Here is a 23,704-nt window from a genome sequence, read left to right as displayed (position 1 = left end):
GGTGACTCCATCACCCACCTGGGCAGCACATTCCCAGTGGCCAATCACTCTGTGCAGAGCTTCTTCCAGCCTAAACCTCCCCTGGAGCAGCTTGAGACTGTGTCCTCTTGTTCTGGTGCTGGTTCCTGGGAGAAGAGACCAACCCACACCTGGCTACAACCTCCCTTCAGGTAGTTGTAGACAGCAAGAAGGTCTCCCCTGAGCCTCCTCTTCTCCAGGCTAAGCAACCCCAGCTCCCTCAGCCTCTCCTCATAGGGCTGTGCTCCAACCCCTCGCTAGCTTTGTTGCCCTTCTCTGGACACGTTCCAGCAAGTCTACCTCTTTCCTAAATTGAGGGGCCCCAAACTGAAGAAACCCTGGCTCTGCTATCAAGAGCTCTTTGGCATCTTCCTCACCGTCCCTAAATACACCATAGGTGATACTTCTGCTTTTGCTCTCATTTCAAACATCTTGGGAAGCACCCGATGAGGATGCAGGGATACAAGAGGGGCTTTATTGTGAGCTCCAAGGATGATGGCAACAGGAAGGGGGCTCCCAGGCTACAGCCGAGCCCACTCCACGCAAAATGCAAGCAATGCCACCATGCCCACCTCATTTTAAGTCGGTTCTCTGCCTGTTTCGAGCGCGGCAGTCATCTTCCGTTTCTTTATACCACGAAAATCACTGCAATTATCCCCGAATACAGAGAGAAGGGGCGCACATTTGGGGCAGCCATGCTGAACCTCACCGTCCTTCACACACGTTGTTTCACCAGCGGACCCCCGGAAGAAGAACGACGAGCTTCACTCTGCCTGCTCCTTTTCCTAGCAAAGTAGGTAACTCCCGGAGAAAATGGATTAAGCAACTTAAACCGAGGGATAGTTGGCTGCGGACACAAAATTACCGCGACCCACATAGGGAACCGAACTCGCGGACCACCGGAGATGGGCCGGGTTGTCCCGCGCGGTGCCGGGCGAAAGTTTCCATCAGGCGCGGCGCGGGCAGCCCGCGGCGGGGCCTTGCAGTCACAGCTAGGCGGCGCGGAGAGGGTGGGACTCCTTCTTTCGCTCTCGGCAGCCGCGGCGGAAAGATGGGTGAGCGCTGCGGCGGGAACTGGGCCGCGCGGGGTGTGCGGGATAAGGCGGTGGCTGTGTACCGCGGCGGCGTCCGTACCGCTTTCCTCTCTCCGCTCCGCTAGTCTGCCACCGGGTCTGGGCCCTTACGGCGCTGGGTTGGGCGGCAGCGCCGCGGCCGCCATTACTCACCACGCCGCCGCTGCTCGTTGGGAGCAATGCGGCCAGGCCCCGGCCGCAAACACGCAGCTGGGGACAGGCCGCGTGAGAGGACTGGGGGTGCGGGAGCACTCCCCTCATCTCTCTTCGCCTTTGTTCCGCAGGAAAGTGCCGAGGACTTCGCACAGCCCGGAAGCTCCGTAGCCATCGCCGCGACCAGAAGTGGCACGACAAGCAGTACAAGAAGGCCCACCTGGGCACGGCGCTGAAGGCCAACCCGTTCGGTGGCGCCTCCCACGCCAAGGGGATCGTGCTGGAGAAAGTGTAGGTAGAGCACCGCGCAGCAGGGCTCCGCCGGCGGCGTGGGGCCACCGTTCCTCGTGTGCCCGGCCCCGCGGCCGGCCCGAGCGCGGCGTGGGGCATCGAGCTGCCCTGGGAAAGCCCTCTGAGAGCAGTGAGCCCTTCCAGAGGGGCCTCAAGGAGGAAGGGTCGCCGAGTTATTTTACTTTAGAAATTCTGAGAGAGCTCTGCGGCCTGCAACATGGCACGTTTGCTTCCGTGTGCTCTTTTCAAAACGGTTTATTTTTCTGAGTGGCAGTGCTCGCAGGGATTTTTCTCTAATGCACGTGGCACTTTAAAAATTCTCTGTATTCGTAAGAAAAAGAGTAAAAATACCACACATTGGTCTAGGAGTTTGGCAGGGGTGGAATTTACCTGTGTGCCACGTGTCTAAAATAATACCTAGCCGTTTTTCCTAGGCTTTTTTTGTTTGTTTCGGTGGTTTTCTTTTTTTCCTTTGGGTGTTTTGGGGTTTTTTTTGCTCCTTTGATGTAGTTTGGGGTTTTTTTTTGTTCTGTAATTTTTAAGTTTCACTGGAACACTGCAAGGGCTCCAAGGTGTTTCCTGCTTCCCTTCCCCCCCCCAGATTTTTACTGAATTACTACGTATCTGTAGGTGATTATTCTTAAATGTTTATTTAGTTTAGGAACTGGGCTTCTCTCTGTTGAGTAGCTCTAAACAGGTAACAGTTTTTCATTTTGAAGTACAGATACAACTTGAACTCATGGCAAAGTCACGTCGTGATTTCTGGTGATGTAATGAGTACCTGCTAGTTCATCAAACTGATGTTTGCTAATTTATTTCCATGTGCTTCCGTTGTAGTGGAGTAGAAGCTAAACAGCCCAACTCTGCCATCAGAAAATGCGTTAGAGTCCAGCTGATCAAGAATGGCAAAAAAATAACAGCTTTTGTACCCAACGACGGCTGCCTGAACTTCATCGAGGTAATTCACAGGGAGTGATCTGTGAGAGTTAGACGTCAAAATAAAGAAGCCCCTAACCGATGGGTTTAGGGGATGGCTAGACAGGGGGTTATGGTGTTCTGCACCACGCCTATCTTAAAGCTCTAGTGGCAGAGGAAGACACAAAATGTGAGAGAGGATTTTGTACTTTACCCTCCACTAGCAAAAGCAGTTTTCGGCCATGCTGCAGCAAGCTAAATGGTGTCTTGGGTTAGGTTTCCATTCTCCAAAACGGTGAAGGAATAGCCTTTATTGTATGTCTCCTGATAACTGTATTTCCACCCTTTCCCTAGAAAGCCTGTGTGTGGCTGAAGTGTAAGGCTACCCATTTCAGAAGCATGTGCAGGTTTAATGTCTGTACCTCTCTAACTGCATGGTCTTTCTTGCAGGAAAACGACGAAGTGCTGGTTGCTGGTTTTGGTCGGAAGGGTCATGCTGTTGGTGACATCCCCGGAGTTCGCTTCAAGGTTGTCAAAGTAGCCAATGTTTCTCTGTTGGCCTTGTACAAGGGCAAGAAGGAGAGACCAAGATCCTAAATTCAGGCTGATTTGCCAAGAATGTCAATAAAATTTTTGACTGGAAAAGCTTCTGTTGCCTTTGTTCTTAAGGATTACAGGTTTTTAATGTTTATGTGCTAGTACTGCAAAGATGTTAGGGTGCAGTCCTTTGTGTTCCTAGCAGCTAGCTTTTCCTAATGTGAGAAATGCTTTGGTGTTGAATGACCTACTCTGGAAAGGGAGGTGGACTGGATGATCTCTAAAGGTCCCTTCCAACCCCTATCATTCTGTGATTCTGTGACAGCAGAGTCGGGACATGTTTGCTTTCCAAGCTCATCTACTGGTTACACTTGTGCTTTCAAATTTAACCTATGTTATGTGGAGCAGCATAGCTGTCAGGAGCTTCAGAGGTTACCTCACAGAATTCAAGGGGGTTTGAGTGTTTTATGAACTATCCCTGATAACCAGTACCTTCAGGAAGGCTTCTTAATAACTGGAGTAGCAACTCCTGCTTATCACCACAGATAGACCTCTGTGAGGCCTGCTCTCATAATCCTGTCTTCCCAAAACCTGTTGTGAAAAAGGCTCTGCAAAACCATTTTTGAACTGTTGTGCTGCCACTCGTGTAAAACTAAAGATTTTGAAGCTTGGGTGCAAGAGCACTAAAATTGAGGAGCTTTGGCTTAAGAAAGTAGGCCTTACTGTAGAGGGGAAAGATCTCCAGTGTTTGCTCCATTGCCTGTGTAGTTTATGAGGGCTGGAGCCTCCCAAGAGCCTCTATAGAGGGTGAGAGCATCACTTGCACACGTGGTGCAGTACAGAGCTATGCCCCACACAAAAAGTGAAAGTGTGCTAGCCTGCCTTGGATAGGCTGCAACTCCCAGGAGCTGGCAGGCTTCTACACCGGGGAGGGGTAAAGGTTATTGCCACAAAGTAGCATTCCTTTGTCAGAAAAGGCCTTACGAATGGTAGTACTGCACTTAAGAGGGAATATAGCTGCTGGAATAAGCTGTCAGGCAGCAAGATCATATCTTGCATCTGTTAGATCTACTGTGACCTTTTGCCAGTCATCCCATCCCATTTTTCTTAAAGAGGTAATTCTGGTTTTCTAAACACTAAGAAGATCAATTGTTCTTCAGGGGCACAGGACAACTGCTTTTTGGATATGGAACAAACTGCCATAATTAGGGTGGGTGGGGTTTGGGTGGTGGTTATCTCCCAGCACCCCAGGTATCGCATACTATGTTTTTGCCTATCTGCTCAGTGGCTGATTCTACACTCTGTATTAAGTGTAACAAATCCTACCCAACCCAGTCTGCTTTAGAAGAAACTGTTTCTTCTGACACTGTTTTGTGTAGCTGGAATTTTATCTTCAGTCATCATGTGAGTCATAAAACTCTTCCTATAGGAACTGAACTGAGATTTCACACTGATAGGTCTGGCCCAAATCACCCAAATCTTTGGCACTATTAAATTCATCAGGAATCAAAACATCCCCTCAAGTTGAGAAAATGCATGAATTTTAATGCTTATTTTGGGGGGAAAAAAAGCCTTCCACAAATTGAGAATAGTCACTGTAAGTGTTGAAAATGGTCTTTATTCATGGTGCTCAAATGACAGAGTTTGTAGTGTGAAGATAGGTACTGGCACCTGACACACACTTTATCAGGTTTAGGCCCTGAAGGGATCATTAAACTTCATCTAGTCTCATCGCTGTCCTGCTCAGCCCCTACAACTTCACCCAGATGCTTTAATGTTAAGTACAAATTAAGTCTAGTTGGACTTAGATGATTCTGTCTGGTTTTAAGATGCCCATTTCTTTTAGTGCATTCCAGCAGGCTTTAACTGGTGTGTCCTGACGGGAGCCTATCTGCACAGGGCTGCTGAGGTTTCTTTGATAGATTAAAAATACTTCTCAACAGTTCTCTGGGGGTTCTTTACTTTTCAGAGATGTCTCTGCCATAATCCAGCTATCTGAAAAAAATGAAGTATTTCATCAGTTCCTATCATCAGTCATTTTTCTCCTAGTTTTTCAACATCACAAATGTGTGGACAGCAGGTTCTTGTGGAAAAGAACATCAACCAGGAAGCCAAAGTGTCCCCTTGTATCCACTTCTACACTGTTGCCAGGTAGTAGAATAGAATAGAATAGAATAGAATAGAATAGAATAGAATAGACCAGGTTGGAAGAGACCTTCAAGATCATTGCATCCAACCCATCAACCAATCCAACACCACCTAAACAACTAAACCACGGCACCAAGCACCCCATCAAGTCTCCTCCTGAAAACCTCCAATGACGGCGACTCCACCACCTCCCCAGGCAGCCCATTCCAATGGGCAATCACTCTCTCTGTATAGAACTTCCTCCTAACATCCAGCCTAAACCTCCCCTGGCACAGCCTGAGACTGCGTCCTCTTGTTCTGGTACTGGCTGTCTGGGAGAAGAGACCAACATCCATCTGTCTACAACCTCCCTTCAGGTAGTTGTGGAGAGTGGTAAGGTCACCACTGAGTCTCCTCCAGGCTAAGCGATCCCAGCTCCCTCAGTCTTTCCTCATAGGGCTTGTGTTCCTTTTCCTTGTTGTCCTTCTCTGTTGATACCTGCACTCATATATTTCACTTTGAATTTGGCCCTATGGAAGTACCTTTGCTTTTTGGGGGCTTTGTTTCATGTTAAGAAATGTTTTATGCAATAAAACTTCCAAGATATTTATTTGGCTGAAGTTAGAGTGCAAACAATTCACAGAGCACTGGAACAGGCCGTCCAGAGAGGCTGTGGAGTCTCCTTCTCTAGAGACTTGCAAAACCCATCTGGCAGAGGGGTTGGACTCGACAATCTTCAAAGGTCCCTTCCAGCTCCTAACATCCTGTGATCCTACAATCACAATTCATCCCAAAAGCTCTGCTACAGTTAGTATTTATTAATTTATATTAAAATGGAGTAAAACTTACAAATTGAGAATCTACCTACTACAAAAGACCTACTGGTTCATCTGGGAATTTGTAAGACTTGGATTCAAATCCTTATTGGGGCACAATACTGAACTTGGGTTCGTCTCATCATTGCAAAAGCAGCACACAGAAGAGATTCATGCAGGAGGAGGCTGAGGGGAGACCTCACTGTTTGCAACCACCTGAAAGAAGGTTGTAGCGAGGTGGGGGTTGATCTCCACTCCCTAGTAACAAGTGATATGAAGAGAGGAAATGGCCTCAAGTTGCACAAGGGGAGGCTCAGGTTGAGTATTAGAAAAAACTTCTTCCCTCAAAGGGTTCTCGAACACTGGAACAAGCTCCTCATGGAGGTGGTTGAATCCCCATCCCTGGAGGTGTTTAAAAGATGGCAGAGATGTGGTGCTGAGGGACGTGGTTTAGCCCCGGGCCTGGTAGCTTAGATAATAGCTGGACTCGATGATTTAAAAAGGCCTTTTCCAGCCAAGACTATTCTTTGATTCTACAATTCTATATTCTTCTATGAAGTCCCTGAAAGCCAGCCTTCAATGTGAGTACACAACCAGGTCTGACAGCACTGGCTGCCACCAGCACAGCTGTATTTACTAACAATATGTAACAAACCAACTGCAGGTACACGTGAGAGAAATCAGATGCAGAATTACAAGCGGAACAGCTAGAAGGGCTCCAACTGTTTGTCAGTGACCCCTGATGACAGTGATATTGGAAGCTACTGAATATTGGACTGTTAACTCACAGCTCTGACAGCAGTACCCAGTGACCAATCCCATCAGCTAGTTTAATCCAGAAAACAGGTCTTATGTATACAAATGTTTTTCTACACAACTGCTGGTACTAGGACTCCAGCTCCACTTCTACAGGAGAAAGATTATTTCAGCTAAAGAAATCAGCAGCTTTGGGTTTGTTATTCCAGCAAATTCAGTCTGTTTGGTTCTCTTCAGTCTGATTTGCTTTTCTTGAAATAGCAAAAGTAGGGATGGCACTAATACTACTGTGAACAAAAGGTTTTACAGCAGCCAGTGAAGAGGAATATTGAAGTCCTTGTGGTCCAAATTCTATTCAAGTTCTGAAGTCAGTCTGGCAGTAGAGCAGACGAAGATTTCCCCGGAGGTAAATGGAGCTAGACCAGCTTCCAAAAGTAGGGCATTGTCATGAAGCAATCTTGCCACTAGATGTTGCTATCAGTACAATGAGGGAGAAAGCTGAGGCATAAAAGGTGCACTACAGCAGAAAAGTTGTTTATGTGGACTTTAACAAAAGAAATCTTCCAAATGTGAAATTTAGCTTTTAACTGATCCAGTAAGTTCCTGGTAGGAAATCTCCTTATTGCTGTTGGATAGCTGAACGGTGGCTAGCTGTAAGTTCACCAAGGACATGGAAGAGAAGAGACATGCTATTAAGGTGCAGGAACAATAATAGATACCAGAAGTAGGAGAATGCACAAAACTGGGAGCAAACAAGTAAAGCAAGAATTTATTAAAGATAGTTTCTCATTTTAATTGCATCTTAGTATTTGTTTTACAAGCATGTTTAGCACACATCAGATCAACACCTGGGAACTAGAATAGAATAAACCAGGTTGGAAGAGACCTTCAAGATCATCACATCCAACCTATCATCCAACACCATCTAATCAACTAAACCATGCAATCAAGCACCCTATCAAGTCTCCTCCTAAACACCTCCAATGATGGTGACTCCATCACCTCCCTGGGCAGCACATTCCAATGGGCAATCACTCTCTCTATGAAGAACTTTCTCCTAACATCTAGTCTGAACCTCCCCTGGTGCACCTTGAGACTGTGTCCTCTTGTTCTGGTACTGGTTGCCTGGGAGAAGAGACCAGCCCCCACCTATCTACAACCTCCCTTCAGGGAGTTGTAGACAGCAAGAAGGTCTCCCCAGAGCCTCCTCTTCTCCAGGCTAAGCAACCCCAGCTCCCTCAGCCTCTCCTCATAGGGCTTGTGTTCCAAACCCCTCACCAACTTTGTTGCCCTTCTCTGGACACCTTCCAGCAAGTCAACCTCCTTCCTAAACTGAGGGGCCCAGAACTGGACATGGGACTCAAGGTGTGGCCTAACCAGCGCAGCGTACAGGGGCAGAATGATCTCCCTGCTCCTGCTGGCCACACTGTTCCTGATGCAGGCCAGGATGCCATTGGCCCTCTTGGCTGCCTGGGCACACTGCAGGCTCCTGTTTGGCCTACCATCAACCAGTACCCCCAGGTCCCTCTCTACCTGGCTGCTCTCCAGCCACTCTGACCCCAGCCTGTAGCAATGCATGGGGTTGTTGTGGCCAATGTGCAGAACCTGGCACTTGGATGTGTTCAACCTCATGCCCTTGGACTCTGCCCATCTGTCCAACCTGTTAAGGTCCCTCTGCAAAGCCTCTCTACCCTCCAGCAGATCAACTCCTGCCCCCAGCTTGGTGTAGCCTGCAAATCTATTGATGATCAACTCAATGCCCTCATCCATTCTTGTAGCAAACAAGATTCTGCCAGTGCCCACAAATAAATTGTGTTATCAGGACACTGTAGAATGAAGTCAAAGATGAACCAAGCCAAACCTCACCACCAAGCCATTATTAGAGGGGGTTTATGCCTAATAAAAAAGTGTTGGAACTGTGTATTATACAACTCAAATCCTCCATAATGGATAAGAATCCACAGATATCAGAGGTGAATTAATGCAATAGATACTTCATTAGCAAAATACATTGGTAAATATTAAAGCATTTGGCCAGTCATATGGAACTAACAATACCTGACTGCTGGATGCAGAAGCATGAACCTTACAAACCCTGGAGAACCAATCAGTGCTTGGCAGAGTGAAGTGTGTCTGGAATACACCACATTTCAGTTCAGGATTTTCATTAGTTCAAGTGCAAAAGGGAAAAGGATCAGTTCTTTTCCACAGTTTGCCAGATCTCTGAAACTATCCTCAGCCTGAGTTCTGCTGTGGGCTCTACCTGCTCCTGAAAGTGGAGTGCTATAAACTGCAGTGCTTGCTCAGCAGAAGCAAGAGAGTCATTAAGACTGCCCTCTTTTAAGGTGATTTATTCCAGAAGATACAGACCAACACCAGGGACTGCTGTGAAAATCTGCTTACTGGGATTCTTTTCTATGTATAGCCTAATCCTGGGCAGCAACAAAGGTGGGGAAAGGAAGCACCTGAATAGTACTTGCCTCTATCTGGCCTGCGTTGATGGGGCTAACAGTGTATGGCTGCTGAACCCTGCAGAGCACAGGGAAGCATGCAGCCTGATCCTCTTAGATGGGGCTCCCCCTTCCAGTGTGCAGTACCAACAACATTACTGAAAAATACTACTACAGGTAACAGCCTGTTTTCTAAGAGGCCTGGGGGAAAAGGTGGTGTTCAAGGCAAGGCTCCATAAACCCATTCTCTTTTCAAACATAGCAGTAAACTCCTCTCTGGCCTTACATTGAAATTAATCTTCAGAAAGTGGCAGTTACAACAATCTCTCAAGTGGTGGAGTGAAAGCTTCCTTGTGGTGCAGGGGTTTTTAAGACTGTCATGGAATCTATGACATAAAGATAACAGCTGTGACACCTTCCTAACTCTTCTCAAGCAGACAATACTCAGTTAGTTTTCCAGGTAAGTACTTCAAGTATACATTCGTTTTTATTCTAGATGGTCAGAAGTTATTGCTAAGACATAATCTGGCTCTTTGAAAAACTTTTCAAGGCTATGTTACTAAAAATACAGACAGATATTTAAATACACCCTGTTCTCTAGAAGAGAGTATCTTGGAGGAAGTAACTGTAACTTCACAGTTCAGAGGAAAGAGCAATCCTTCTTCCTTTGTGCTGGAACTGAAACACTGTGCAATATAAATACAGATGTCCAAACAAACTCATTAAACCATCATCACAACAAATGGAAAAACGAAATTAATTAAAAGTTTTGCTGAAATTCATGGAGCTGCAACAAGAATTGATATTGATTACCTCACTGTATTCAGCTCTAATTAACCAGCTCAACATTTGCTGTTGAGAAAACAAGCATGCGGTTTGACCAAAGGCATGTTTCTTTTAGTAACCAAAACCAACCAGCTACAAACCTTCTGGCAGACCAGATGGGGGTTAAATTCTAGCCTGATCATGCTGACACAAATGAAGGATTATGTAGGTAGCAACTGCATTCCAAAGTGAAGTATATTTCTGGCTTATCTGAACGCATAAAATTCATTCTTCTTGCTGATTCTTGTAACCAAGGGCAGGTATGAGTCAGTCCTCTTGAAAAGAAGTCCCCAGAAGCAATGGTCCTCAATATGTCTTCTCAGATTAGCAAGGTTGAACAACTAAGCAAATTCACAAAAGTGTGCAGAACTGGATTGTTTTGTTATTTTATTTTATTTTATTTTTATTTATTTTATTTTTTTTTATTTTACTTTATTATTTTATTTTCATTTCATTTTAGTAAACGGCAAGATTTCAGATCGTCTATGCAGCCAAAACCATAAGCTTGGAGCTAGAAACCTCCAGTAGATTTGCTAAATAAGATTACAAAACAGTGCTGCAATTAACTTGAAAGTAAAATAGGATTTCTGTACATAAACAATCTGTATAAAACATCCTGTAAGTCACTAAGGCACAGATGTAAATGGGAAATTAGATGCCTACCTCCCACTGAATGCATTAGAGGGTGGATATCTAAACAAGATTATATCTCCCCTTGACCCCAAATATTTATGTTTTCCTGTATTTGTTTCTCAGAGTATTTGTACTAACTGACCAGAATTTTTTGATAGGTCTAGACAAGTTTCAGGGCAACACTAATACTGGTGATGACATGGCTTTGTTCTTAATTGTTGTGATGTTAAATGGTTAGGACCTGCAGCAGGACAGGGCAACTGTCAGTTTGCTCACCTGCTTCATGCCTCACTTATCACCATCATGTCTCAGTAACTGTGGGAACAGCGTCAAGCTGCTCATTGAAAGGATTTTGGAGGGGTGTTATCAGCAGGAAGGAAGTACGACAGAGACAGCTTCAGAAACTGTGAAGAACTTGAGCGTCCAGCCAAGTGAATGTATGGTCCTAAGATATCCAGGAGGTAGAGTTATTGCTAGGACAAGGATGTCTGGGAGTTAGAGGGTGACTGTCAGGACACTGACAAAACAATATCCCGCTGTGTGCAGCCATCCATTAGACAAGTGCCTAGGGTTGCCTCTGACAGAGGAAATCTTAAGACTAGCACCATGTGCAATGACCTGTCCAAATAGTCCTCAATTTTGTTTATTAGTGATAAACTAAGGCAGGAAGTAATGGGTGCTGAGACCTGCTCCACAGAGAAGAAAAATATTTTTCTATCTACATAACAATTCCACTTTTCTTTTAATTATTGAAAAGAAGAAAAGACTGAGACACAATGGAAGGCTGACAGAGTGGAGGAAGTGCCTAGGGTATATTCTCCCAGACTTCTTTCTTCTTTTTTTTTTTTTTCTCTTGTCAGCAATTACAATCTGTAAGTTACACCATCTGATGTACAGAGTGTCACACGGACAAGATGCTGACATTTGGAGCAGAGCAATAACACTTCACAGATTTGCAATAAGAATTCTTGCCTACAGTGAAAAAGCCCAACTAGCCAAGTCCTATCATGGCACTGTTGTACTGCAGTTTCTGCTTCCAAGACAGAAACAGGAAGAGCTGTTCTCCAAGAGATGCCTATGAAACTGTGCTTATACCTTTTGCACAGCAGCAGCAGCTTAGCAGTGGAATCTTCTCAAGGTCTAACAACTAGTACTGAAAATGATACTCAAAGGTGTTGCAGGATCTTTTCTTCTCATTTAACAAGGAACAGTATACGAGAACATTAAAACTAGCTTCTCAGCTGCAGGTTACTCTAAAGCCATTCCATATTCAGGTTTGCATTCTATTATTCATATTGTTTAACAGTGGAATTTCTTCTGTGTATGTAGCCCTCAGTGCAGTTAACATCTGTGATGCTTCGGTAAAATGAGCATAACTGATCCTCAGATACGCTGATGCAGTATTCTGTGCTCATGGTTTACAGGGAACAACTCCATTAATCCTTTCCACTTCCCTGATGCTAAGGTCAGAAGAAGCTAATTCAGACCTAGCTTTAAATAAAGCTAGTTGAGGCTGGTTGTAAGTTACACCAGGAACAAAGGTCCCAAGGGCTAGCCAGCACAATGTAAGTGTGCCAATACACAGGATAGAAGCAGGAGAAGCTGACAACGCAGCTGAGATGGGCTGATTGCTTCTGCTCCACTGTTCCAGTGTATCACAAATGAAGATCACAAAGCAAGGATGGATATTTAACAGCTCTTAACACGGCTGTTATATGTTTGAGTTTGTTGGTTTTTCTCCTCTGTGTGTCTCCCTTAAATGTGAAAATGGGCTATGGATGCAATTGTCAAGCATGTTACAAGAAGTCTCACAAAAGGCAGGGTAGCTGCTGGCATGGCACATGAATGGAAGGCCATATTTTATAAATCTTACATGGAAAAATGGCTTTTCAGGTTGTTATGAGTCAGAATGAGATAAACTATGTGCTTTGGTTATTAATTCCAAGTGGCTGGCAAAATAATTCTGCACCAATGAAAATGTAAAGACTTCACTGTGCTTCTATCCACCAATAATATATAAGCTAAAAATATGCCAGCGATCAAAATACCTGAAAACTCAGAATCTGAAACCCAACGCATTTCACATCTCCAGCTCTGATGTGGCACACATTGGATGCTGTATGCAAGTGACATACTGCTTGCTGAACAGATCAAGTGAAATCTGTAATTCCATCCCAACTGCTCAGGACTTGTGGTCTGTTTCATACTACAGATAAAATGTGATTGGGAAAGAATCCAAGATGACTTGTATGGAAGTTACTTCTAACCTGGTTTTCACTGATTGCACTATCATGCAATTCCTGCTCGCCCAAAAATCAACAGCTGTCAGGGGAAGCGTGCATAAAGACTGCAGGATAGGAAGTAAACCTGTGAACAACTACTAGTACAATAAGAAATACTAATTGACTACAACAGTAACTCCCGCAGGGTATGGCAAAGCTTCCTTTGGAGGCAGTGAAGCATTGAAAAACCAGATGTTCTCATATCACAGCATTAGGCACCTTGAACTCTAGAACTGTACGTGCTTAGTCAGATGGAGGCTGTTAAGTACTCTGTCTACAGTCCTGATCCCTCTTGTTCCCTGAAGCGTGACGTACACAAAATACGCTCACAAAAGTATTATTCACTTCTGGGATATTAGAATCAAAGAACTGTCAAGAGTTGGAAGGGATCTCAAGGATCATCTAGTTCCGACTGCCCCTGCCATGGCAGGGACACTTTCCTCTAGATCAAGTTGCCCAGAGCCACATCCAGCCTGGCCTAAAAACACTCCGGGGATGAGGCTTCCACCACCTTTCTGGGCAACCTGTTTTAGTGTCTCACCACCTTTATGGTGAAGAACTTCTTCCTAATGTTTAATCTCAATCTACCCTCCTCTAGCTCAGATCCATTCCCCCTGGTCCTATCACTACCTAGCATCCCAAAACATCCCTCACTAGCTTTCTTGTAGGTCCCCTTCAGATACTGGAAAGCCACAATAAGGTCTTCTTGAAGCCTTTTCTCCTCCAGACTGAACAACCCCAATTCTCTCAGCCTGTCTTCATGGGAGAGGTGCTCCAGCCCTCTGATCATCCTCATGGCCCCTCTCTGGACACATTCCAGCACATCTGTATCTGTGTATAGTCAAGAGGGTGAGAATATTCTCTGCGTGCTGTGGAACACAAAGGTGGTTCATGCATCATCAGGCTGTGGTGGAGAAGGTGGTCCCTAGGCAGAGTAGTCTCAGCACATACAATGACTGCCACAAGCTTAATCATATCCTGCAAGTACTTTGCTATAGTTATCCCCACAGAAGGTGCAGATTTTCTAGAGACATGATTTTCAGCAGGTAAGTTTAGCAGATCCAAACTAAGCGTCTCAGCTCTGTATCAAGGAACTTGTGCACTTGTGTCCAGCCTCATTAACAACCAGTTAAGTCATAATCACAGTCTACAATAAGCCATAACCACAGTAGAACAGAGGTAGGAGATCAATGACTTCAGTGGGTCAATGGAATTGCAAAGGAGTTCCGAGCTGGGTGGTGCTTGAGAGTTCTTCTTGTAACTGCATCCAGCTCTTAGATCTTTCACTGTAGTCAAGCAAATGCTTGCCAGAGAAGGAGTGACAGTCAGTTTTCCACACTGCACTGCTTACCAGTTGAGAATTCCATTGTTTGATTTAATTCCTAGGAATGTCTGCAGTAGCTTTACTACAGCTACCCATCATTTGTTCTTCATCTCAGAGGTCTGAATTGGCAACATCAAACAGAAAAAGGAGATGAAATTAAAATCACTGTAGCAGAGTTATGCTAAATCACACCACGAAACATGTGCTGGAGAGAACACCATAAAATGCTTTTACACACCTGAGAATGACCCCAGGACATCAGGGACCTTCTGACAGTCATGAAGGGTGACAGCAATGTGCTAAGCACATCTTTCAGTGCAAATTTGCATTGTAAAGTAAGGCGAGAAGGCAGCCATGTAAGCAAAATATAAGAAGTTGAGTCTTAAATGAACCGAACCAAGAGCCCCAAAGGAGCAGATAATGATTTTGCCAGTTATCTATCTGATCTTTTTAATTTTATAGGAGGATGGGAGAGGAAAAAAAGATGATTTCATTTTCTCTTACCTGTCATCTGAATCAGCATTTGTATTCTGCTCAAGAGCTAGTTTTGCATAACTCAGGGGCAGATTCAGACCCACAACTGGGCCTACCGTACTGAGCCACAATACAATGTAATTTGTGTGTCTAGGGGGAAAAATAAAAATGGTGTTTAAAAAAACCACACACACAGACAAAAATTTTAAAACACTACCCCAACATTTTGGAAATTGTAAACACACTCAACAGTCATAAAATAACTTCATATGGGGCTATTCCTTTACTTTGTCTATAGCAAATGTATTTTAACTTGCAGCCATTAAGTATCAAGACAGAATCTTACTCTGTTTGGACCAAAGAAGTTGTTTTGACCATTTCCACTTACTTTATAGAATAGAATTAACCAGGTTGGAAGAGACCTTTGAGATCATCAAGTCCAACCTATCATCCAACACCATGGCAGCAAGCACCCCATCAAGTCTCTTCCTAAATACCTCCAGTGATGGTGACTCCACCACCTCCCTGGGCAGCACATTCCAATGGCAAATCACTCTTTCTGGGAAGAAATTCTTCCTAACAACCAAACCTCCCCTGGTGCACCTTGAGACTGTGTCCTCTTGTTCTGGTGCTGGTTGCCTGGGAGAAGAGACCAGCCCCCACCTGACTACAACCTCCCTTCAGGGAGTTGTAGACAGCAAGAAGGTCTCCTCTGAGCCTCCTCTTCTCCAGGCTAAGCAACCCCAGCTCCCTCAGCCTCTCCTCATAGGGCTGTGCTCTAAACCCCTCCCCAGCTTTGTTGCCCTTCTCTGGACACCTTCCAGCAAGTCAACATCCTTCCTAAACTGAGGGGCCCAGAACTGGACACAGGACTCAAGGTGTGGCCTAACCAGTGCTGAGTACAGCGACAGAATGACTTCCCTAGTCCTGCTGGCCACACTGTTCCTGATACAGGCCAGGATGCCACTGGCCTTCTTAGCCACTTGGGCACAATGCTGGCTCATGTTCTGCCTACTATCAACCAGTACCCCCAGGTCCCTCTCTGCCTGGCCGCTCTCCAGCCACTCTGGCCCCAGCCTGTAGCACTGCATGGGGTTGCTGTGGCCAACGTGTAGAACCCAGCACCTAGATGTGTTCAACCTCATGCTCTTGGACTCTGCCCATCTGTCCAACCTGTCAAGGTCCCTCTGCAGAGCTCTCCTACCCTCTAACAGATCAACACCTGCCCCCAGCTTGGTGTCAACTGCAAACTTACTGATGATGGACTCAATACCCTCATCCAGATCATCTGCATTGCATGAAGCCTGCTAGGCACAGCAGTGTTCCTCACCTGTTGTCTTTCTGTGAACTGGTCAGTATAGAAGACATGAATTCATTAGTCTGGCAGGGGTGCAGAACGAAAAATGGCTGTCCAAGCAAGGGGTGCTCCTAAGAGGGAACATCAGTAATTTTGTTATGCATGAAGAAAACAGAAAAGATACCATATGCATTTGGAAAAGACAATGCAGGACCCAAATAATCCTTCAAGCAACTTTTCTCACTGCAGAATCTAACCCACATTGCTCTTTTACTGATAGTCATTGACAAATTAACACAGGAGACCATATTCTCCTCCCTTAAAAGGGAAGTGGTGGCTACATCACCGTGTTAGTTAAAATACAACAATTTCCAAAAGTGACTTAAGTGTATCCGAGGGTTATTTGCAAGTAGGGAAAGCTGCTGTGCAAACAGGCATCTGATCAAACGTATTACATCAAACAATCTGCCCCATAGGAAAGCTCTGTAACAACGTTGACCTCTTCTCCTCCTATCTTCTCCAAACTGGTGGTGGGAAGTAAATGTGGTTGAATTTGGAGCCTGTGGGAGGGAGCAAGAGGGGAGAGCCTTCAAGGTGGCTTTAACTTCCACTAGATGGCACATCCTCATTTTAGGCTTATTTTACATTAAAAGGTCCTAAACAATTGTTCTTCAAGCCCAGTCAAAACCATCCTGAGGAAAGGAATAAAATTCAGTGACAGTTAAGTTTGCAGTCAGACACACTCCCCACAACATGCTAAGGCTCTGTCTGTTCCTCTCCTCCTTCACACTGCACACGGTGCTGTGGAAAACTCAATCCAACGCTCCATAAAGCTTTCACTTTCATCTCCAGCCGGCACTTGAACAGAATACATGTTCTGACTTAATCAAGCTTGCAGTGAGTGCAAAGCCTTAACAGTGATCTCATGAGCTCTTACAGGGCAGATACCACGAGATCAGCATATCTGACTGTCTCATGCACCGTGCCCCAGGGAAGGGATTTTCCTTTAATATGCTGAGGTCACTGCTAGTACTTGTGCACCAAAATAAACAAATCCTACCTCATCCCCACATGCAGTAAGGGGCATAACAGCACAGCAGGGAATGGCTAGGAAGGGGTTCCAGAGAAGAAAGATGTCAGATCTGAAATGCCATGACAGCCTGTTTACAGCCGAGCACAGACTGTGCTTAGATGTCGCTGAGCCCAGGACCCAGAGCCAAGAAGCACACAGCATGAGGCAGTGGGTGGGGAGAAGCAGTCATGGACCACAACAGGGAAAACAGCATGACCACCACCTCTGCATGGCTTCCCTGGTCAGCTACATAAGCTGAGTCCACTGCCCTGCAATACTTACCAAAGCTACAGCTCATGAGGATTAACGTGTTGAGTAAAGACCCTTTTTCTTACTTGTGCTTCCTGTGGTGGCTCTGTTTCTCGACAGCAAAGAAGAGATGCTAAATTCATGTTCTGACACAGATTTCCCTCATCCAAGCTGACACAGTCTGGCTCCCCTACTTCTGTGATGGCATTTTATCTTAGCATGTAGTAAACTGCCTGCACTGAGAAGATGCTTGCAAAATCTTCCTGCTACACACTAAAAGCTCTTTCTTCAACCCTTTGCCTAGAAACAAAAAGCAAACCCTAGCCTGTCATGTTCAGTAAATAGGATGTGGTTTATGTTATTAAATATTAAATAGGGTCTCTTACAGTTGAGGGTGAGAGAGCACAGGAGCAGGCTGCCCAAGAAGGTTGTGGAGACTCTTTCACTGGAGACATTCAAAACCTGCCTGGATGCTTTCCTATGTGACCTACTCTGGTGATCCTGCTCTGGCAGAGGGGTTGGACTCGATGATCTTTTGAGGTCCCTTCCAATCTCTAACATTCTGTGATTCTGTGAAGGACACTTGGTTCTTAGTGAAAATGTACTCATGAAAATCAATCATTTTATGTCTAAGAAAACTTGAAAAAAATTCCCCAGAAGCTTCACAACATATTTTTAAAAAGCCTTGTTTTACATTGCAGTGCAAACACATAACTTGTGCAAGAATGCTACCATCTGCTGTTGGTAAAAGTGAACTGATGCTGTTTTCCATTGAGAAAAAAGTGGTAGTTTGAACTAAAAATCCTTTCTAATTATCTGCTATCTTAAACCAGCTTGGGTTTCCAAATAATTCTTGAAAATATATAGATTATGCCAATGGTATTCCTCAAAAATAGCAAAATAAGACAGTTAACAATATTTACAAAACTATTAATCAAGGGAAAAAAAAAATAAGCAGCAATTTCAGCCAACTCCTTTACACAAAGAAAGAGCACAAAGAGCACACACTCCCTAAAAGACCAGAGAGGATAATCTGGCCTTTAAGTGACTTAGCACTCTGAATTTACCATAAAGATAATTCCCAAAGCTGAATATTCAGCCTGAAGTCCTTCCCAACCATCCTGTTACCTGTTTTTATGCTACCCAGCCCTTCTTGCTTCCTCAAACCATCAGTCAGTAGCAAATGGAGGCCAGGCTTGATTTTTTAAAGTAACTTATTAACTTCACAATCTACATTTCTCCTCTTTTAGTTCTTCCTCTTTTTACAAGGGAAGAGAGTGATACTGAAAAGATTCCCAAGCTCTAACAATTATGTGTCCGACTCAAAAAGCAGAATGCTTCTGCACTTTGGCATCAGTGACTTACAAGCATGTGATAGAGGTGAAATCTGTTCACACTTCCAATTCCCTGCAATCTCTCCTCCATTCATCTTGGAAGAGTGGAAAGGCTCTTTCCTCCCCTCCAGATCTGACAGATGTAAGGAAGAGGTTTGTGCTACAAGACCCAGCCATTACTTCTGGGTTGATACAAAGGCTCTGAGTTTTGGTTAGTCAACCTCTCTTCCCCTTGTTCTTTGGATTATCAAGGGTTGCTTCATATACTTCCTGAAGTAACAGCTGTGCCAGGGTGGTGTAAATCTCATGACAATCCACAGAATTTTGAATGGTAACAATGAAATGTCCCAGGGAATTAGTTTAAATCGTGCTGCCCCTTGTCCAGGCTCTAAGAATGCACATACAGCAAAGCTGCATGTCTGCACATTCAGGAAGAGCTGCTCTGGTTTCCCCTTTGCAGGGTACTTTGAAAACTGAACGCTGTCACTTACTGGTTTACCTCTAATCCGTGAAACTGAAGTTCATTATTACACAGATCCTTCAGCACTGAAAGTCCACAGGCAAAACAGTTGTGTACAAAGTCAGACTTTTTCAGTAAGTTTGCTGCATGTAGCTTTCTTAACCTAAACAAAAGGCATGAAACTGCCCTGCTCTTTCAAAACCTGAAAGATAGGAATATGTCACACACTGATAGAAAACCCACAAAAGCACAAGAGATTAGAAGAAATCCCAAGCCAAGACCCATTAATCAGGAGCCTCTAAAAAGGGAAAAAGCTGAGGCAGGGAAGAAGAGCTTTTGAGCATCAGGGAAAACACTCTCTGAGAGCATCAGATCTGATTCAGTAAATCCTAATTTCCAAATCCTCCACATAATGGCATCCCCATGAGGCTTTAATGTATACTCAAGGTTAAATCACTGACACAGCAGCTCTGAGGAGGAAGTACCAGACAGCTGCCAATAAAAATGCAAGAGTTATCAAAGCCCTGAATGGTTTCAGAATTGGTAACGGACTAGAGAGCCTTTTCTTTGCCAGGTCACCAGTTCAGATCTGGCCCAGGCTGGCGGTAGCTAGCACTCATTACTGTGCCATGGGTGCATATGCAATTGTCAGGTTTTGCACAGTCAAAGTGCCATTAATTAGTGCCCTTGCTGGTAGTCACTGCAGATGAGTTCAGAACTGAAGATGGTGTTTTATCTTGTCACCACAGGGGGCACTCCTTGTAGGTCAGCTCTGCTGTCAGGAAAAGTGGGAAATTCACACTTCCGCTGCTCATGGCATGCCAGGAGAGAGAGAGCTGTGCATCTGCACTGTGATGGTTCCCAAGTCCTTCTCAAACTACCAGAAGTGTGAGATTCAATGAAACTTAGTGCTGCATCAGCTTCATGAGCATATTTACTACCTGCTGCAGTCACCTCAGGGAATGATACTCCACATGCAGTGAAATGTTTCCTGAGCAAAGCACCAGGGCAGCATTACCAGCCTCTGGCTAGCCAGTTAGGTAAAAATATAAAGCCCTACTAGGACTTCATGCAAAAAACCCCCAGGCAATTCAGCAGTGCCAAAACAAAAGAGGCACTTTCGGTTTAGCAATTAATCTTTCTCCAGTTGGTCATGCATTTTAGAGAGTAATGTGTGAGAATTTCAAGCCAACTCTCACAATTACTCGCTGGCATTGTACAGCAAGAACTCATTTGCAGGTTGCCCACAACTCGTCTGGGCAGTAATACACTAACACACAGCTTAGTTGAAATCAGCAACATTATTTTCTTGTATCTGAAATCTTGTATCTTCTTGTATCCAAGATCTCTATCTGAGATCTTGTATTTGTGTATCTACAAGGCTGATTCATAACACGTCCCTGTTCAGCACCATACACTGGAGTCCATCACATATCTGCATATAGAATAGAATAGTAGAATAGAATAGACCAGGTTGGAAGAGACCTTCAATATCATCGCATCCAACCTATCATCCAACACCACCTAGTCAACTAAACCATGCAACCAAGCACCCCATCAAGTCTCCTCCTGAACACCTCCAATGACGGTGACTCCACCATCTCCCTGGGAAGCATATTCCAATGGGCAATCACTCTCTCTGTATAGAACTTCCTCCTAACATCCAGCCTAAATCTCCCCTGGTGCAGCCTGAGACTGTGTCCTCTTGTCCTGGTACTGGCTGCCTGGGAGAAGAGACCAACATCCGTTGGTCTACAACCTCCCTTCAGGTAGTTGTAGAGAGCAAGAAGGTCACCCCTGAGTCTCCTCTTCTCCAGGCTAAGCAACCCCAGCTCCCTCAGTCTCTCCTCATAGGACTTGTGTTCCAAACCCCTCACCAACTTTGTTGCTCTTCTCTGGACTCGTTCCAGCAAGTCAACATCCTTCCTAAACTGAGGGGCCCAGAACTGGACACAGGACTCAAGGTGCGGCCTAACCAGTGCAGTGTACAGGGGCAGAATGAGCCTGACTCAACTTTCATGGGAAATAAAATGTTTACAGGCAGCAACTAGCTCCACTGAATTTGGAAACTCAAAATGTTGCTTCATTAATTTTTCTGTAGAAAGGCCTCTTTACTAGGTAACTTGGAGGAAGACTGTAAGGATGCTCCATATGCATTTCTATAGCTGTGACCTCAACTCTGTCCATGCAGAACTACGCAAGAGAGAGATGGATGAAAAATGTGAAATGTTGCATTGGATAGCCTGAAAATTAATGTAGTTTTTTTTAGGAATGCTACAGAAGATTGTATGTAACATCACTACCAGCACAAAAGCTGTGCAACTACAACCATTCATGCACAGGTGCTGAGCTGCCTTGGTTGTGAGGCTAAACTAATGAGCTTAAACCTCCTCTGAGGTTTATCTTACAGAGTGTCCCCAAGTCCTCAGCAGTAACAACATAAAGTGAATGCTAGAGGCTCTCAGAGGACAGCAAAACATTCCAGTTGAGCAGTAGCTTTTCCTGTATCATGTAAGATCTTCGAATCATAGAATCAGTAAGGTTGGAAAAGACCTCAAAGATCATCAAGTCCAACCTGTCACCCAAGACCTTATGACTACTAAACCATGGCATCAAGTGCCACATCCAATCCCCTCTTGAACACATCTTTTCTCATTAAGTCCATTAGGGATGTGAAGGTTTGGTCAACCATCCTTCATCTGTCTTGTCCATTTACTGATTTCATTTACTAATGAAATTGGACTGTCTCTCACAGGGTATCAAGAGTTAAGATGCTGAAAACTAACTTCATCCCCTTTCCTGGGCAGTGCCCATTGCACAGGGAAACGTTAAGACATGAATCTGAAACACAGCAAAGATTGGGTAGGTCCTAAGTACAAGTATAATTAAGCCTAAAACTTCCACCAGATTGGATTATGCCATTTTATCAAGCAGTGCATATAGGAAACAGACTTAAATTAAAAATAAACATTACTTCAGGTAACAGGTAATTGCCTGTGGTATCGCTACTGTGCTCTGCTTTTCTCTTCCCCAGCCAGCAAGTATTTTGTTGTCAGTACATCTCTTGTAACAGCACCATTTATTTTTTTTCTGTCACAACTGGAGCTCTTCCAGTAGTAATGGCTTCTATTTTCTCCAGTGCTACATTAAAGTGCCTTCAAGCATCCATCATAACATTTATGGTCTTTCCATTTATGACAGTGCAAAGGATTTGTGCCTTAAACTGCCTTTTCCCTGATCCAGTTTGCATGATGTTGCTTTGCAAACAAATAAATTCTTGGAGGGGTGTCAGAACCTCAGTGCAGGACACCACCACCAAACAGCACAGCCAGGACCAATGCTTCTCAGACATTTTCCCAGTAGTGTTCATAATCCCAGTCATCAGGTCAGAAAAAGAAAGCACAAATAATAAAGCATGTCCCTCATAATTTCTTCCATTTAGGGAAATGGAAATAGTGATGCAGTCAAGAAAGAAGCTGCATGCTGTTCCTCTTTCACTGATTCTTCACCACACTTACTGAAACAAATACCCCTTTTAAGTAAAAATCCTTCATTCAACATTATGACAATACTAGTATTCTATATTCTTGGATTCACAGTCCTAACTTATTTTTCACTCATTATTTTTATATATATCAATATCACAGTATAATAGTACCTTACTTGCTAATAATACCTAACCCTGACCATTCAGAAAGCAATAAAATTTGCTCTTCAGATTGACTGTGTCCCACAACCAGAACAGTAGCTGTGAAAATGTGAAACTTGAACCATGTTGAATTTGAGCTCACAGGGATTACTTTATGCTTCAGTTACATGTGGTCAGGTATGGGTGTAGAAGTGAGTCACATCTTTATGAATGAGAGCTAGGGAGATTTTAAGCCTGAGCATTGAAGTCAGATGAGTACATGCACATTGTGCTTACAAGGACCAGTAATGGTGCTTGCAAAGGCAACAGGACAGCAACAGCTGTCACAAGAAGTATGCTCCAAATTTATCTCTTCTCTTCCCCTCACAGATTTTGCTCTAATAACAGAATTACAACAACAGAAACTCTATTACTATGGAATCACTATGTTGCACACACAATGTTAAGGCATTTTAATTACACAGGGAACTTTCATCATCCTGATAGAAGGTATAGATCATTGCAGTAAAGCTGTTGTTAGGATACCAATTGTATAGGGCTTCTCCATCCTGCTGACACAGGTCATGACATTTCTATTAATGCAGCCACTTCACAAAAATAATGTTTTAGTAATAGGATTGGTATTGGTTACAGGGAAATTATAATAAGAAAAATTCAGAGAGGAAAAAATTGGATATGGAGAGAAATACGCTTGGTGTAATAGCCATCAGCTCCAAAAGAAGCCTAAAAACAGAGTCAGCAGCTCAAAAAAAAAAAAAACCAAAACAAAAGAACAAAAAAAAAAGCCATTTAACCAGCAGGCATAGGAAACAGTTTATTATCTGGGGCAGATAACATATTTATAGTCACCTTGATTTCAATTTACAAGCAGAAGCCAAGTCATCCTAGTGGCATAACTGAGGAAAGTTTCTATAACTTTGCCATAAAACCCAGAGCAGCACTCCCACTGCTAAGCCAGTTGAAGATGAAA

The 23,704-nt window shown here is 44.2% G+C and overlaps 2 protein-coding genes across 2 annotated transcripts in view; one reads left to right on the top strand and one right to left on the bottom strand.

The window, feature by feature from the left end:
- The first annotated feature begins 987 nt into the window (after positions 1 to 987).
- Positions 988 to 3,095, top strand: RPS23 (ribosomal protein S23). The gene is made up of 4 exons (XM_054178452.1): positions 988 to 1,073; positions 1,376 to 1,535; positions 2,373 to 2,493; positions 2,901 to 3,095. Exons 1-4 carry the CDS (start codon positions 1,070 to 1,072, stop codon positions 3,045 to 3,047), a joined length of 432 nt encoding a protein of 143 aa, XP_054034427.1. The 5' UTR covers positions 988 to 1,069; the 3' UTR covers positions 3,048 to 3,095.
- A 5,729-nt stretch (positions 3,096 to 8,824) lies between these two features.
- Positions 8,825 to 23,704, bottom strand: part of ATG10 (autophagy related 10) — an 83,412-nt gene continuing 68,532 nt past the window's right edge. Inside the window, exons 4-6 of the mRNA XM_054177793.1 lie at positions 16,004 to 16,101; positions 14,704 to 14,823; positions 8,825 to 9,521 (exon numbers count right to left, since the gene is read on the bottom strand). Of these exons, the coding sequence (XP_054033768.1) occupies positions 9,356 to 9,521; positions 14,704 to 14,823; positions 16,004 to 16,101 (384 nt within the window). The 3' untranslated portion in view covers positions 8,825 to 9,355. The remainder of the gene's footprint in view (positions 9,522 to 14,703; positions 14,824 to 16,003; positions 16,102 to 23,704) is intronic.

The sequence above is a fragment of the Dryobates pubescens genome, chromosome Z (genome assembly GCF_014839835.1).
Source record: "Dryobates pubescens isolate bDryPub1 chromosome Z, bDryPub1.pri, whole genome shotgun sequence".
Taxonomy (NCBI): Eukaryota; Metazoa; Chordata; class Aves; order Piciformes; family Picidae; genus Dryobates; species Dryobates pubescens.
This window is presented reverse-complemented; position numbering and strand designations above follow the sequence as displayed.